At 27.6% G+C, this 17,470-nt stretch overlaps 2 protein-coding genes across 3 annotated transcripts in view; one reads left to right on the top strand and one right to left on the bottom strand.

Annotated features, from left to right (window-relative positions):
* The window catches only part of LOC105220226 (uncharacterized), a 275,549-nt gene that overhangs the window by 228,932 nt on the left and 29,147 nt on the right, over nucleotides 1-17,470 (bottom strand). The gene's annotated exons all lie outside the window — the stretch shown is intronic.
* LOC105219789 (uncharacterized) overlaps nucleotides 859-17,470 on the top strand; it is a 35,683-nt gene continuing 19,071 nt past the window's right edge. The window contains exons 1-2 of the mRNA XM_054228126.1: nucleotides 859-1,044; nucleotides 15,856-16,434. Coding sequence (XP_054084101.1) covers nucleotides 16,017-16,434 — 418 coding nt within the window. The 5' untranslated portion in view covers nucleotides 859-1,044; nucleotides 15,856-16,016. The remainder of the gene's footprint in view (nucleotides 1,045-15,855; nucleotides 16,435-17,470) is intronic.

Here is a 17,470-nt window from a genome sequence, read left to right as displayed (position 1 = left end):
AACGGCAAACAAAAACAAAACAAAAAAACCACATCACAACAACATAAAGGCAATCGGCAGATAAGCAGCTGTAAACGCCTAAAAGACGAAAAGCAGCAAAACAAGTGGGAATAAAAAAAAATTGGCAGCAATGCATGCGACGGACGTTTTGCCTCAAATACAACGAACCTGCTTTAAGCGAAACTTAGTCGCCTGTTAAACGGCCACAAGCGCGGTTCGCGGGTCAATAAAAAAATAAATATTGAAAATTAACGGTGAAATACAATTTACGAAGCAGGAAAGGCAATAACTGTCACATATAAAGTGTAAGGAAGTGGTCTCAAAGGACATTTTGAGTGCAAAAAAAAATTAAGTTTGAAAAAATATACTGCTTTTGAAAACTTGAAAATTATAAAAGAAACTATATTTAAAAAAAATTGAATTAAAAAAAATTTTAAAATAATTTCAATTGAAAAAAAAATTCTTGGAAAGTGAATAAACGTGAGAAAATTAAAAACAAAAATTTAAATACCAGAACAAAGTCTAAAAGGTCCGTTTGTGTACAAAAAACTAAAATTTTGAAAAATTAAATTAAAAAAAATAACAATTTTGGAAAAAATTAAGTTTTGAAAACTTATGAAGTTGGTAAAAATCTGAAAAATCTTTGAAATTTGTTCAAATAATATTTAAAGTGAAAGAAAGTATAATTAACTTCAATAACTGAAAAAAAAATAATAAGTTTTGAAAAAAAAATTAAAAATTTTCTTGAAAAAAAATTTGAAAAAATCATTTTATGGTGAAAACTGTTGAAAAATTTTTAAAAATTTTAATAATATTATTTTGAAATTTTTTTTGAAAACTTGAAAAAAAGTATTGAAAAATTTTCAAAAATTTGAAAAAACGTTTCGAAAATTTTTTGAAAACTTTAAAAACATTAAAAATAAAACTGTTAATATTTTGTTAAAAAACTTGGAAAAAAATTTCACAAATTCAATAATTGACTTCACGTGCGAGCAGCACTTGACGCGTCCTCCACAAAAAAAATCAACTCAACAAAACTAAAAAGTAAGTATAATCTAATAAGTTTATGATCAAAATCAACTAATGATAAGGTACGCACGTTAGAGATAAGCTGGATATTAAGCACAAACTTTAGTGATAAGATTTACAAAAAACTTTACGATCCAAAACGGAAGATATGCACAGTGTTGACAGGGGCAATGCCAATACCGCGATTTTAATAGCAAACTAAGAATTTCATAATTTTTTCTCAAAAACATGATTTGGCAGTGAAAATGAACTTTTGCACCGCTAGAAGTACATATTTGAACAGCAGTGCTTCGTTTTGGCAACCAACGCCGACTGTTTGGTTACTCAGCCGACAAGGTGTACACAGCGTGCATAATTGTTATGAATGGCAAATTTCGCCGACTGCTGTTATAGGCAATAAAATAATTTAGTCGAAAAAAAGAAACACAAAAAAAACAAAAACAAACGTGTTGTTAAACGTATGTATATTGCTTAACGATATCGTAATTTATATGGGCATCACATGGCTGGCGAAAAATCTTTGCACTCACATTGTCATGGAAAATATTATATTCGACGTTAGCGTCATTAAAAAATGTTTCGTTGTTTTTTTAGTACTTTTTTTTTTGTTTTTGGAAAAGGCAAACAAATATTTGCTAATGATTTGCGAAATTTTTGCAAGCTTTTAGTGCATAATTTCTAAATGAGAGTGTAGACAAGCACAAAAAAAAATATTATTGCTATGTATTTAATAAACAAGAAACAATGTAGAGAGCCCTTAACATTTTATAGTATTGTATAGTGTTAATATCTTATCTAGAAACCCTTAAGTACATGTTATAAAAATATATAAATTTAATGAAAAAATAAATACAGTGGAACTTCCATATCTCGAACTTTTGAATTGGAAATAGCGTTTAGAAATCAAATTTTATACAAATGTCTTTCTATAACTCGAAGGTCTCCAAACTCGAACTCTTGAATTGGCAATAGAAGTCAAATTTCATACAAATTACCTTCCATAAATCGAACTTTTCGACCAGGACATAATACAAAAATTAAAAGTTTTCTATCGGGGTAGAATTGTAAAAGAGTCCCCCTATATTGGATGGAGGCGAGCAAAAAATATAATATTACACTTAAATCATATATCAAAGAAGAAGTCAAGAGCCATACAATAGCAAAAAGCAACAAACGAAATTACAGAAAACATGTTTTAACGTATTTAAATAAAACTTTATCCGAAGTAAATAACCAAAACTGTGGGTAAATCTATATTTTACAGCTGTTTGAAAAATGTATGTTTTAATGAAAATTTCTGTAACTCGAAGTCTCTCTAACTCGAAGTGTTTTTGTGGATTATGGTGATTCGAGTTAGAGAAGTTCCTCTGCATATATTATATATAAAGTGTATAAATATACGAAACTTATAATTTACTTTGGTAGTTTTATTAGGAAATATATTTTTTCTTTATTAAAAAAAAATTGTTTCAGCTAAATTATAAAAATAAAGTTTTTAAAAAAATATTTAAATAAAAAATAAATAAACATTTTTTATTAATTTTTATCAAAAGAAAACTGAATACAAAATGTTTCATTAAAAAATAATAATTTAAAAATATTAAGTTTTTTAATAAAAATAATTTCTAATTAAAATAATTTGTTTATATTTTTTATTATATTAAAAAATATATATCTTAGTGTGGTATAAAAATATGTAAAATTTTTTCTGAATATAAATTTTATTAATAGTCAATAAAATTATAAAATTAAAATATATTTTATTGAGTTTAATTAATGACTTGAAACTAATAACTTAGAAAAAAATTTAAAAGCTTCATGTTAAATAAAACATATATATTTTTTTACATTTATATAAATATAATTTTTTTATTATTAATATATTCGAAAATTAATATAATTTTTATAAAAACAGAATTTATTAAAATTATAAAAAATTATATTTACATAAATTATAAAAAAATATATATATGTTTTATTTGGCATAAATCAATAATAAAATACATATAAAAAATATGTATATACATCTGAAATCTTTCCTCAATAAAAATTAAATTAATATTCATTAAAAATAAAAAAGTAAAATATAAATCAAACATGAAACTAATAAATTAGAATTGATTTTACAAAAAAAAAGTTCAAAAAATAACTTCTTAATAAAACTACCTAATAATAATATAATTGATACAAAATATTAATGACCTTCTTTCATTAAACAATTTTTAAATTGCTAAAAAAACTATTTTATATTGCAGAATTTAAAAACAAAAAATTTAAAAGTAAAATTTGAAATTTGTATCAATAAAAATAATACTCAAAAATTAAAAAATATTTAAAAAAAATTTATAATATATTTAAAAATCAAAATTTTAAATCAATATTTTCAATTAAATATAATAATTTTGAAATATATTTTTATTATTTTTATAATATTGCATTTTTATTATATCTTAACTTACTTGTTTTCATTTAATTTTTTTTATTAAACTTAAAATTAATTAATCAAAAATTAAAAAAAAAAAAATTGATTCATTTAATTGTTAAAGTGTGAAATATTAATTTTATTATGAACCTTAAGGAAATTATAATAAAAAAAAATTAAAATAAATATTGAAAACTACATACATATTTAAAATTTTAGTTAGAAAAAGTATAAAAAAGTTTACTAACAAATATTTTATTTCTGATTTTAACTTAAAAAATCTAAGAAAGTTAAAAAAAAAAAAATAAAAAAAAATATTCAAAACTATTTCAAATTTTAGTCAAAAATACGTTCCGATTTCCGATAAATAAAGTTTTGGAAACTTATGAAGTTGGTAAAAATCTAAAAATTTGTTCAAATAACAATTAAAGTGAAAGAAAGTATAATTAAATTCAAAAACTGAAAAAGAAAATTAAAAGTTTTGGAAAAAAAATTGAAAATTTTCTTGAAAAATAATTGAAAACAATTTAATGGTGAAAATAGATTGAAAGTAAAAACAGTATTGAAATTTTTTTTTAACTTAAAAAAAAGTATTGAAATTATTTTGAAAATTTTAAATATATAATTTTGAATTTTTTTGTTTGAAAACTTAAAAAAAAGTTAAGTTAGTCAAAAATAAGTATTTATAATTTTACTAAAAAATATTTTATTCATAATTTTAACTTAAAAAATCGAATGAAGCTTAAAAAAAATTTAAAATTAATATTCAAAACTATATCAAATTTTAGTCAAAAATAAGTATTTAAAATTTTACTAAAATAATTTTATTCATAATGTTAACTTAAAAAATCTAATGAAGTTTTAATAAAATTAAAATAAATATTCAAAACTATTTCAAATTTTATCTAAAAATAAGTATTTAAAATTTTACTAAAATAATTTTATTTATGATTTTAACTTAAAAAATCTAATGAAGTTTTAAAAAAATTAAAATAAATATTCAAAACTATTTAAAATTTTAGTTAAAAACAATATTTAAAATTTTACTAAAAAGTATTTTATTTATGACTTTAACTTAATAAACGGAATGAAGTTTAAAAAACAATTAAAATAAATATTCAAAACTATTTAAAATTGTAGTTTAAAAAAATATTTAAAATTTTATTAAAAAATATTTTATTTAAAAAAGTTAAAAAAATAAATATAATAATAATAATGTGAAAAATTAAACAATTATTCTTGTTTAATATTAAATAAATAAATAAGAATAATAATAATATAAAAATTAAAATTATTTTCGCAAAAAAAAAAACAAATTTGGAAACTGAAAAATATATTATAAGGAAAGTTGAAAACTAATTAATTAATAATTAAAAAAAAGTAATAATTAAAAATAAAAAAATAGTAATTTGAAAATATTATTATTTTCGCAAAAAATTAATGCTTTATATTTTTTAAATATTTTCATTAAAATTAAAAATAGTTTTAAGTTATTGAAAGCTAAAATCATATTTATTTCATTTTGATTTTTTTAGGATTTTTTTTTTTATTTTTATTTAATAATGTTATCTCATGTTAGAGTTTGAAATTAGTTTTCAAAGCGCTTCTTAATAACTAACTTTATTAAAAATAGTTAAAATATATATTATTGCTATACCACCAAAATTCTAATAATTTTTCTTTATTTTAATAGTTTAAAAAAATTAATAATTTTTAGCTTAACTTCCTAAAATTATTGCACTTACGCATGTAATTGATTGATTGATAATAATTAGCAACTATTTTCGCATTACAAACACATTACGTGGAGCTTATCAGCTGATCACGTACATATTTCCAAAAACATAACCTTAGAATTTTCAAACTTTGACTTCACGGAAGTAATTTTCAACATAAACACATACATACATACATCCGACAACTGCCAAACAAAACTGCGAAAAACAAAAACCCAAATTACCGCTTGAAGCACAGCAACTATGTTTGTATGTATGTATGTTTGTATGTGTGTGTGAGTACGTTTGAAACTTTTTACCCGCTTCCTATTTCATTTTCAATTTTTGATATCTCCACTCAAACATCAACAACAGCAAGTAACGACCAACAATTAACAAGCTAGAAATCATAGTTTGAGCTGCCGCAAGACAAACAATAAAAATAAACTATTTAATATTGTTGCTGTAGTTGTTGTTGTTGCTGTTATGTGCCAGTAATAAATTCGACAACAAAAGTAATCAAAAAGAGATGAAAAGCTTAAAGTTTTTTGTATTTTTTTTTAATTTATTTTTTTTTAAGCCGGCAAATTCCGTGCCAGTTGCATAAGTTGGCGGCAACAACAATAACAAAACGCTTGTAATTTAAACTATGCATGCTCATATGTGTTGCCAAAAGTCACATACTCCATAAATACCCACTACATAACTCAAAAAGTAAACAAACCCACAATCATCACAAAGCAATCGACATGAATTTGTTTGCTTTTATTTTGTAATATTTACTTTGTCACTCGCTCTTTTATTGGCGGTCTCTTATTTATTGTTATTTGAGGTTTTATTTCGTTGTTAATTTATAAGTATGTGCATAATTTAATGCTATTGCGGCTGACTTACTTGCTGAGTTATTGCCAGCTGATTAATTAGTGGACTTAACACAGCTGACGGGCAGTGCATATATTGGCAGTTAAAGTGTGGCACAGTGGGTAGAAGTTGGTCAAATGAGTAAAAAATAAATAAAAAAGTGAAAAAATAATATATATATATGGAAGAGAACTTAAAAAGAAGATTAGGAAGAGGAATGAAAAATAAAAATAAATCAAGAAAATTAAAAAAATGTATTTGTACATAAAAAAATTATAAATATTAAATAAAAAATTAAATAAATAAAAAATAGTAAGGGCTTAAAAACATAAAACTAAAAAAACTAATTAAGAAAATATTTCATAAAAAAAGATAAGTGTTTTAAACAAGTAAGGAAAGTAAAAGTTCGGGTGCAACCGAACATATTATACTCTCGCAATTTATTATTGTAATTTTTTAAGATAACACACAATTTGACCCATATATTCGGCATAAAGTCCAATAGAATAACGGAAATACTCATATATAATATATAGGCTGAGGTAATTCCTGAAACGATTTCACTCATTTTCACCACCAAGATATATTACATCTAATACTCTATGCCCACTTAATTTGGCTAAGATATTTCACATATTAACCGATTTATAAGTTATTAAGCCCATAGCAGTTTTGAAAATCTTTATACTAGGTATAGCGGAGCTAGGGAAAGTTATGTCCCGATTTTAACCATTTTTGGTACAGAGACACACTATTAGAAGAAAAAGATTCGCTCTGAATTACATTAAAATATCTGAGAGATTTTTCGGTTAATAATTAACCTTAGGTACTATGTTCTTCATGTTCGATATCCAGGGTCTTGAAAATTTATAGTCCGATTTGGATAATTTTTACACAAGTCATGCCACAGCACAAATACAATGTTTGTGTAAAGTTTTATTCTGCTACCTTCATTGGTTCCTAATTTATATATTATAAAGTGAAGGAATCGGAATTCAGTTATATGGGTAGTAGTCGTGGTTGTGAACCGATTTCGCCCATTTTTCATCCTTGTCACCAGGATGTTAAGAAAATATTCTGTACCGAATTTCATTGAAATTGGTCGAGTAGTTCATGAAATATAGTTTTTGACCCACGGACGACGCCATGTCCATTTTTCATTTTGTAAAAAATCTGAGCGCAGCTTCTTTCTGTGATTTCTTCTGTAAAAATTAGTGTTCTGGTGTAATTTTTAGTAATTTTCAACATAAACTTTTATGAGAGGTGGGCGTGGTTATTATCCGATTCAACTATTTTTATGGTGTGTAAAGGAATACGTAAGGGAAGTAACTGCAGAAAGTTTGGTTGAGTTGCGAGATATATACAAAAAAAATATTTGGGGACGGGTCCCCGACGACTTCCAAATATGTCCCCAGTATGATCCTCCGTACCAAATACCATGACACTTTATAGGTTTTCGGTCATTTTGTGGGCGAGGAAATAGACCGATTACGCCCAAATTTCGTCAAGATATCTTCATTTTTACTCAAGTTATTCGTTGTACAGACGGATAGGGAAATAAAAAGTTAAGAGTTCAATAATATAAATATAAAATAATTTCGAATCAGAATTTTGTACAGATTTTTGTAAAAGATTTTTTGATTTTTTTTTTTTTTGAATTTTTTTGAACAAAATTTCATCACTTCCACCACACTGTGCGCCACTCGCTATGCGCCAACATTTTACCAATTAAAAATCATTTGCATCTTGGCCAATTTCGAGTGCGTTGCGCTGGTCAGGCCAGAGCAAATGGACAGACAGCGTACCAAAAAATAGCAGACACAAAATACGCAATAACAACAAAAATAAAAGGCAACAACAAGTTGCTAATAGCGTTGTAAAGTGGTTGCCATGCCCCAGTTACGGATCTTCGACGGTTCTGTGACTTCCACATGTACATACCTACATACTTGTTGTTGCGTAAGTGAGTTTTGTACAAATGCGGTTCGAACGCAAGCTGTTTGAGCGCGTGACTGGCTAACGTACTTTAAGTGCAAGAGTAGAAAAAAATCCCACTTATTGCATGCGTATTTCACAAGTTCTAAAAAAAGAAATGCGCTTAAACGCACCTATTTGTCAAGCTACTGCAGAGATTCTGTGTAGTGTGTTGCATGTATTGGAGATTAAAGTTCGTCGAACTATGATTAAGTGCTTAGTATTTAGTGTGATGTTGTGCAATATATATAGATATTACTTGTAAAGTAATGAGATTCTAAGAATTCAATTTTTTTATTTAATTGAATGATGATATATGAAATTGGTCTGTCGTTCACTTGCTTAGCTCATATAATTTATGGGTTTATTTGATTCACCATCTCTCTAATCGTTCAGTTTGAGCTCTACGGTCGTTTGAAGAACTGCCGGCAACTCGATAACCGACCAGCTGTTATACATTTTTGTTTTCGCTTTTCATAAGAAGTTGGTAACTTTCATCAGCTGATTAAAATTTTTAGCAGCGACATCTACCTTAGCTTTTTTAACAAAAAATTCAGCCAAGCGCAGACAAAGAACGTATATCCTACGTCTTTGTCGCAGAGTTACATTTGATTTTCAAGTCGATTAAAATTCAATTAAAAATTAATGTAGATTTTATTTTGTCTGGTAAATCGAGCCTAATAAGCGTTTTATTCGAGCAAAGGCAGGTTAATTGATCAATTAGCTCCTGTCTAAAAACGTTGTAACGATCTCTACATCATATTTGTATAGAGGGAGACAGAGAGAGATGTTCGATTCGCCAGTTCCACTCGCTAATACTCACTTTGAGCTTTAAAAAGTTAAATTCAATTGCTTGGGAAATAAAATTGGCTAAATCTATAAAAAAAAATATTTTTTTATAAAAATCAACTTTAATAAATATTGGCCGACGAACTTTTAAAATTTATTTCCTCTAAAATTTATTAAATATTGCATGATACTTTTACCGATCACACAGACTATTGAGAAAAATATATCACGTTAGACAAATATATTGAAAAACGTTCTGAAAAAGCATTAAAGGGTCATTAAAGGGTAGTCTTCAGTAAATCAATAATAATGACAAAATCGAGACCAGAAAAATATCATAAATTTCGCATGATACTTTTAAAAAACCTCTAACTCATTTATAAAAAAATATATCATGATAGACAAATATATAGAAAAACCTTCTGAAAAACCATTTAAAGGGTCGTTGGTCATTAGTCTGTAGTAGATAATCAATAACGCCAAAATCAAGACCAGAAAAATCTCATAAATTTCGCAAGATACTTTTGAAAAATCCCAAATTAATTTATAAAAAAAAATATATCATGATAGACAAATATATCAAAAACCTTCTGAAAACCCATTTAAAGGGTCGTTGGTCATTAGTCTTTAGTAAATAATCAATATCGACAAAATTGAGACCAGAAAAATCTCAAAAATTTCGCAAGATACTTTTGAAAAATCCCAAACTTATTTATAAAAAAATATATATCATGATAGGCAAATATATAGAAAAACCTTCTGAAAAACCATTTAAAGGGTCGTTGGTCATTAGTCTTTAGTAGATAATCAATAACGACAAAATCGAGACCAGAAAAATCTTATAATTTTCACAAGATACTTTTGAAAAATCAAAAAAGTCAATTGTTAAAAAAATATATCATGATAGAAAATCTTTTATGAAAAAATATATCAATTGAAAAATCTCAACACCCAGCTTCCAAGAATTTTATAACACAAATAAGATACTTAAATTTGCGAATTCCCGTTAACTTTAGGATATACTAAGAAATATTGTCATTACAACAAATGTAAATAAGTGAACTTATATAAAAAGATTAACGCTCTCACCACGTAAAAATCACTTAGCTAACTTACACTCATGCTAATTTCACTAGTTTTATAACTTTCCCCTGAACTTCGGCAATATTTATGACAGCGCTTGATGTAAGTTTAACTATACATTTGTCTACATTTGTTTTATCTGCTACGCCTAAAACTGCATAAATTACTGGGCATTAGTTTATTTATTAAATATGCATATTATTAGCAAGAAATCTTTTTTAACTAAACACAAATTTGAGATCCGCCGGTCCGCTGAGTCAAGCAAGCAACTATAATATTAGCAAGAACGTCACAATTTCGCGCAATCAATGACTTTGAACTAGGTGCTGACCATCAGTAGCGTTGGGGAAGCACTCTTGGCGCGGTTTAATTTCTGATTATATACATGTAAGTGTGTATGTAAATATGTATGTATGTTCATATTTGATTAGAGATTTTTATAGTGCTGCTAATGGAATAAACGGTGCCTGGGAAACTACAGACAGCCGCTGAGATGAGTTCAAGCTTGAAAATATTTTGAACAAGCAAGCGTCAGACTCATATACACTTATATATATACATATGAATATATATGTACATATATGTACATATATATATATGGATCAACAATATTGTCTCACATTAACCGTTGCTTATCACGTGCGCAAGTATTTTAAATATTTATAAACAAACGCTAGACGCTGATAACATTAAACAAACTTACAACTTGTTGTTATTATCATAAACACCTTTTAATTATTAGCGGTTTTTTTCTTGAACAATGTGAAAGCAAAGTTCCAGGAAAAAACGAAAAAAATATATTTAAAAAAAAATTCACAAAATTTCAAAATTTTTTTTGTTTGAAATTACCAATACGAAATTGTTTTGGTTTTTTGATTTTGCATGAATCGATAATGAGTTATGCTGTCCACGGCAATATTATTTTTTTAGATTTCAAGGGACATGAGATACCAACGGCTGAGCTTTAAATTTTTAAATAAAAATTCCAGACAATACCCTTTTTAACGTTTGAAGCCCACCCACCTAAACTATTAAGAAAGGTTGAAAGAACGCTGAAAAGAAAGAAGAGAGTATTTACTTTTACTAATCAAAATGATCCAAACCAATAATCATTATCTCTATATATTAAAAATAATGCCTTCCTGATAGATCTCGGTATGAGAACATATTTATTATTAAAATAATTTAATACATTAAGATATAATTTGTCAAAAAAAAAATCAGTTTTTGCTTTTCGCACAGCTGGCTAAACGATTAATGATCAGCTGTTACACTTTTTTTACTGTTCACAAGAAGTACATCCGTTTCATCAGCTGATTGTTATTTTACCAGTAAATACAGCCAACTTTACAGCGTGGACAACAACCCGCAGAGTTGCATTCCAATTTCGACTCGATTTGTATTCGATTAAAAATTAATTGAATAAAATATTACGACTTTGCTTCCGCCGTTTTCCAATAGATGTCTCTAGGGTCAAGCACGTGTCGATTGAATCGATTTTTTTATATCGATCTTGGACATTTGTGTCAACATTAAACCAACAAAATATTTGTAGAGATCTGTTTGCATCCCAAACTTATTCTCAACTGAAAATGTCACTTTTTGAGCCGAATTTTCGACATTTGCGGGAATGGCACTGGTCGATTAAATCGTATTATATTGATCTTGAACCCATTAACCCAACAAAATATTTGTAGAGATCTGTTTGCATCCCAAACTTATTCCTAAATGAAAATGTAATTTTTTGAGCCAAATTCTCGAGATTTGCGGGAAATTTTGCTTTTCTTTTTAATTCCAAGAAAAGTGCGGCTGAGGCTCATCGACATTTGTAACGGTTTTTATACAAAAAATCCTTAAATTTACAAAAAAAAAAAACGGCGGAAACAAAGTTGTAGACCTAATAAGATTTTTTCTTTTGTATGGTAAATCGTTCTAAATTAGCGCTTTAATCGAATAATAGCGTTTTAGACAGCCAAATTAATTGATCAATTAAAATTTTTATTGAGAAAGCCTTTCTTGCCTTTTATACTGCCAGCTACTGGATAACCGATCAGCCGTTACACATTTTTGTGTTTGCTTTTCATAAGAAGTTGGTAAGTTCCATCAACTGATTAATATTTTTCAGCAGCGACATCTACCGTGGGTTTTTTATCAAAAAATTGGGCCAGTCGCAGACAAAGAGCGTATATCGTAGAGTTGCTTTTGATTTTCAAGTCGGTTAAAATTCAATTACAAATTAATGTAGATAGAGGCCGGTTAATTGATCAATTAGCTCCTGTCTGAAAACGCAATAAAGGCCGCTTTTCAGAAAAGTGGCATACAATAGTAATTATTTTTTTTCTTGAGCTCACAAATTTTTTTGTCTTGCCTATAACTTCGTTATTAATTTTGAATTATATAACAGAAGAAAGTTAATTTGATCACAGAAGACAGTTGTTTATCAGAGAGAGGTGTTTCAAATGAACTTTTCAATGATTTGCGATTTGTCGGAATTCGAAACTGAGAATCACAATTTCATCATCATTCATCATCCCAAAAACTTCTTACGAGTTTACAATTTTGTCTTTAAAATTTCGTTTAAATATTGATTGTGTAATGAAGAAAACTTTTTACTATTGAAACAATACCTCACTGCTACTGAGACTGTATGACAAATTCACCACAATTTTTTTAAAAATCTTTTTCAATTTCTCATCACTTCCCTTAACTTCCGGCAACACATCCAAAGAATCAACAAACCATTTTCAATACACCAAAGTTAAAAAATCAACGATTACACTACTTAAAAAAAAAACCCTCTCTACACCACACCATGAACATATGTAGATCATCCACAACTTTCTTTGCACACTTCAAAATGATTTTTTTCAAATTCAAATGTTTTGCATTTCGTTACAAGGTCATTTATATTTGAGTATTTACCTTTCTCTTTTGACATGTGACAGACACTTTTTTGTTAATTTCATCTGCTTATTTTGCTTTCAACAGCATTCGCAAAATTTGTTTATAGCTTATTTATTACTTAATTGCGGACTTAACACATATGACAAGCGTAAAATGAGTAAAAACACAACAACAATTAGCGTCAACAAGTTATTTAAAGTAAATACGTGCATGTCCACACATGCATAATTGACACTTTAAATAAGAAAAAACGTTTAAGTTTTCGCTATAAAGAAGCAGCCATTCATTACTCACACATTATATAATTGCAAGTAATGTCATAAGTTCCTTAATATAACTAGTCATAAATATAACTGAGTTGTACTTTAGTATGGCCGAGTACCCATTGTAGTGCAGTTAAGTGTCTGCTTATCTTCGCACGTTTATTTACAGTCGGTTATTAAGTATTTAGCATATATAAATAAGTGTGCCTGATTTGCGACAAAAATAATATCGGTTGATGAGGGAGTTCATTATGACTGAGCTACAAGCTCAATATAATGCAATCCAACAATTTGTTGGAGAAATCTTATAAGTAGTTATAGGAACTTTATCTAACCTAGCTGCAAAAGAACACACGCTTAAAAGTATCGTTAAGAAAAAAAATATTTTTTTTTAATTTCAGGTTGGGGTAACCCCTTAATTAAAGGGGTAATTCCATGAGGCGGCCTTTTTAAGTGATTTTTTTAGAATTTTTTTTTTCTATGACCAGTAGATAGACAGAGTCTTAAGTTTATTATCATTTATCAACATATATTTCGACAGTATAAGTAGCAAGTAGCAAGTAAGAGTAGTAAGAATTACAGCGTACTGAAGACCCCCGCCGCGAAAAAATGCTTCCGCACTTCAATTCCGATTCCGGATTGCCTTATGGGAAACCAAATTGCGAATTTTACGTTTTTTTTAATTCTTTACTATATATAAAAAAATTTAGGAGTTTTTGATAGAGAAAAGAGCGTTCTATGATTTTACACCCAACAAATTTTAAGGCATTCGGTCAAGCCGTTTTTGAGATGGAGGAATGTTTGAAAAACACAATTTTGAGAAAAACGCGTTCAAAGTTTCCAGCTGCCAACTCAGCGCATCGAAAAGCTTCTTCTTCTAACAACTTCGAATTTCTAAAAAAATCACTTTACTATAGTATTCTAGACTTGTTAAGAAACAATTTCTGGTTAAAATCAATCAACCAATTTTTAGAGCACATCACATGGGTTAATCCTCTTAAATACACAATACTTGTATGAAATTTGACTTCTATTGCCAATTCAAGAGTTCGAGTTATGGAAGTTGCACTGTATATACATATATTGAATACACCCAAAAATTATGGCAAAACTTTGAGCTTTTGTAAGTTTTTTTTTTAGATTTTCAAATAAATAATTTTGAGAACAGTGTTGCCACCTGTCGACAAAAAGTAAAACCTCGTGGAATCTTTTAAAATGTGTGATAAATATTTGTAAATTATATTAAATGTTTACCGTAAAGTTTTTTGAAAAAATGCAGAAAGTCTTATATATATATATAACAGAGTTGCCATATATTGGAAAAAATATAAAGTTTTGAAATTTTAAAAAATTTAAGGAATTGTAAAATTATTTTTGTCGCTATTTTATTTAAGTTTGCTTTGGATTAACGTATCCACGTATCCACGTACTTGAAAATCGAAAATCTAATAATATGTTCCCAAGTATAAATAATTTCAGATTTTTTAGTTCTTCCAATAGCTATTACTCCTAAAAATACGCTATGTAGTGACTTTCTATATAAAATTTGGACTTAAAATTCACCGAGTTTAAATTCGACAAATATAAAATACTATTTTTTAGTTTACTATACATATTTATGTTTATGGCTTAGAAACTTTAATTTCTTTAAAAAAAAAGAAATGTAACTTATCTAGAATTAAAATGATTAGCACTGTAGACTAATTGAACAGCCACTTAGCAATTAAAGCTTATTTAAAACAATGACTGATATGGAAACTCATCAGGTCTGATTATATATAGTTTGTTTCGTCGAAAAAAGACCTTTTTTCATGAATTTTTTTAGAAAAAATTATTGCTGTAGGTTTATTTTACTTATTATTATATTAAAGTACAACATTTGAAGGATACTTAAAAAAAAGTTTTATCGAAAAATAGCGAGGAATAACGGATTTATCGTCAATCTCTGTAGGCGCCTCGAAAAAATGTGTTTGTGCGGTGACCAGCCTACAGCATCACTGGATCATCCGAAACCAAAAAATCAAAATGCTTTCTTTAGTTTATTAGTTTATCTTTCAATTGACGTCGAGTTTTTTTAATCTTTCAATTTTTGGTACCATTTTCAAGCCAAAATGACGATTTTAGACGAAAAAATCGACCTATTTGATATTGTAAAATTGTTAGTAATTAAAATTTTTGAAAAAACTCGACGTCATTCGAGAGCTATATATGTATATGTAGAATATTTGTTCAAAATTTCAAAACGATCGATGCAGTAGTTTTTAGGCTGGTCACCGACTTTAAAAATGACATATTTGGGAAAATCGATTCAAAGTTTTGTACACTCAGCGCAGGTAGCTGGAGGTACCGTTATTCAATCTGCTGTAACTTCGTTAGTTTTTCTCCGAATGACACAATATTTTAACACAATATTCTTGAGATGTTGATGGTTCAGGAAAAAAATAAAAAAATAATGAAAAAAAAGTTATTGAAAAATGTATTATATTTAATTTAATAATTTTAATTTTTTTTTTTTTCGGAAATATATGTATACATCAAACATTATGTACCTATTTTTAAATAATTTAAATTATTATTTCTTTTATTTTTTAATATATTTGTACATATGTATGTACAGTTAAAATTACAGTATCTATTTACACAATTGCTTGATATTTACGCACACCAAATATTTATTCAGCAAAAAAATATATTTTTTAACTCGAATTTTGCTTAATTGCAACTCAGTATGTTTTAAGGCTTACAAAAGAAATACAAACATACACCTATATATGTACACACATTTAATGCAAACATTTTTCATTCTTTATTGCAGAAAAGCTATTAAAAAGCAAGCTGTCGCTAATTGCATATTTTACAAATTCTTGCTAATTAAATTATTCAACGAAAAAAGCACACTCCCGCACACGAACACGCGCACAGAAGCTCAAACACACACACGCTTGAAGCGCATCGCTCAAAATCGGAGATGCAAAAATGTGTGCCAGTGTCATAAATCAAATTAACACCGACTGCGTTAGCAGTAGCCGCCACAACAATCACAACAACAAAAGCCAAACAATCATCAACACAAGCAACTGTGACGTCATGTGTAGTAATAACAACAACACAGACAATTGCCGTCGACGCTGTGAGTTCACTGCCACAAAACGCGTCGCTGCACGCCAATCCACAATGACGTTGACGTCGTCAACGCTGCCACTACTGTTGCTAATCAGCACCGCATTGTTGTTGTTGTTGTGCCCGCTGAAACCGGCTAATGCAGCTGCCACGGCGAGCGCTGTGGCCAGCAATAAAAGTGCACGCGAAATAATCGGCAACGGCGGTATTGAAGAAAAATCACCGAATCCAAAAGCGGCTGCAACAACTACAACTACAACAACAGCACAAACAGGTGAGCTTAGTCAGTGGTTTTGTTTACACTTTTATTCTGTTTTGTTTTGTGAATTCCGGCTTTACATATATACAAACTAATTCTCGTTCTCTACGTGTGCTTAAGCTCTGAGGCACGCGCTTTTCCCCTCTCTCTCTCTCTCCTACTGTCTGCTTGTAATCAGTTGGCAGCGCTTTATAGGCCAATCTGTGCTGGCATATTAACTGACATCATTAAATTACAGATTTTTTTTAGTTAAAAAGAAAAAGGCAAAGAATTATGAATTTATTATCCACACAGTGTTTGTATGTCGGCCTTTTGTGATTTTTGTTTTGGTTTTACCAAATAACCTTGTATCAAGCGCTTTGTGACTATTGGGTCTGTTGTTCATCTCTGGGTATTTTCCAAATGATCATGTGCTCTAGAACAATATCTTCATTTATAGACTTGTATTTATGTATATAGTATATGTATCTGCACTGTTATGCACGTAAGCAAGGCTTAAGGCTACAGCAGATGAGTTCCAAAAATAACTATGTTAATTTATAGAATATAAAAGTTAATATTCTTTTGTGTTAATGCTAGTAATCAACACTTGTTGGGGAGTTTCATAACTACATATTCAAGTATAAACATATGCAGATATATGTACGTACTTATGTACATATATACAAGATAGTTATGTATAAAAATAATTAAATTCATGTTAGCATTGAAGACATCATTAATCAATTATTTCTATAGAAACTGGTTGTTCGGGATCATCTATATATATATGTATATGTGTAGTGCATAAAACTAAAACCAATAAGAGAAAAATTAAAGAACATGAGAATTAATCAATAATTGCAGAATTTTTTGTAATAAAAAATAAATAAAAAGCAATAAACAATTAAAATATTCAAATTAATTTAATAAATAAATTTAATATTAAATTTTATTTTTTGTTTATTTTTTTCTTATTACCATAAAAAAGTAATTTAATAAAAATAATAATAATTATTATTTTTTTATTAAATATTATTTTTTTAATAATAATTTTGTATCTTTACTTTAA

Source organism: Zeugodacus cucurbitae, chromosome 3 (assembly GCF_028554725.1).
Source record: "Zeugodacus cucurbitae isolate PBARC_wt_2022May chromosome 3, idZeuCucr1.2, whole genome shotgun sequence".
NCBI classification, from domain to species: Eukaryota; Metazoa; Arthropoda; class Insecta; order Diptera; family Tephritidae; genus Zeugodacus; species Zeugodacus cucurbitae.
This window is presented reverse-complemented; position numbering and strand designations above follow the sequence as displayed.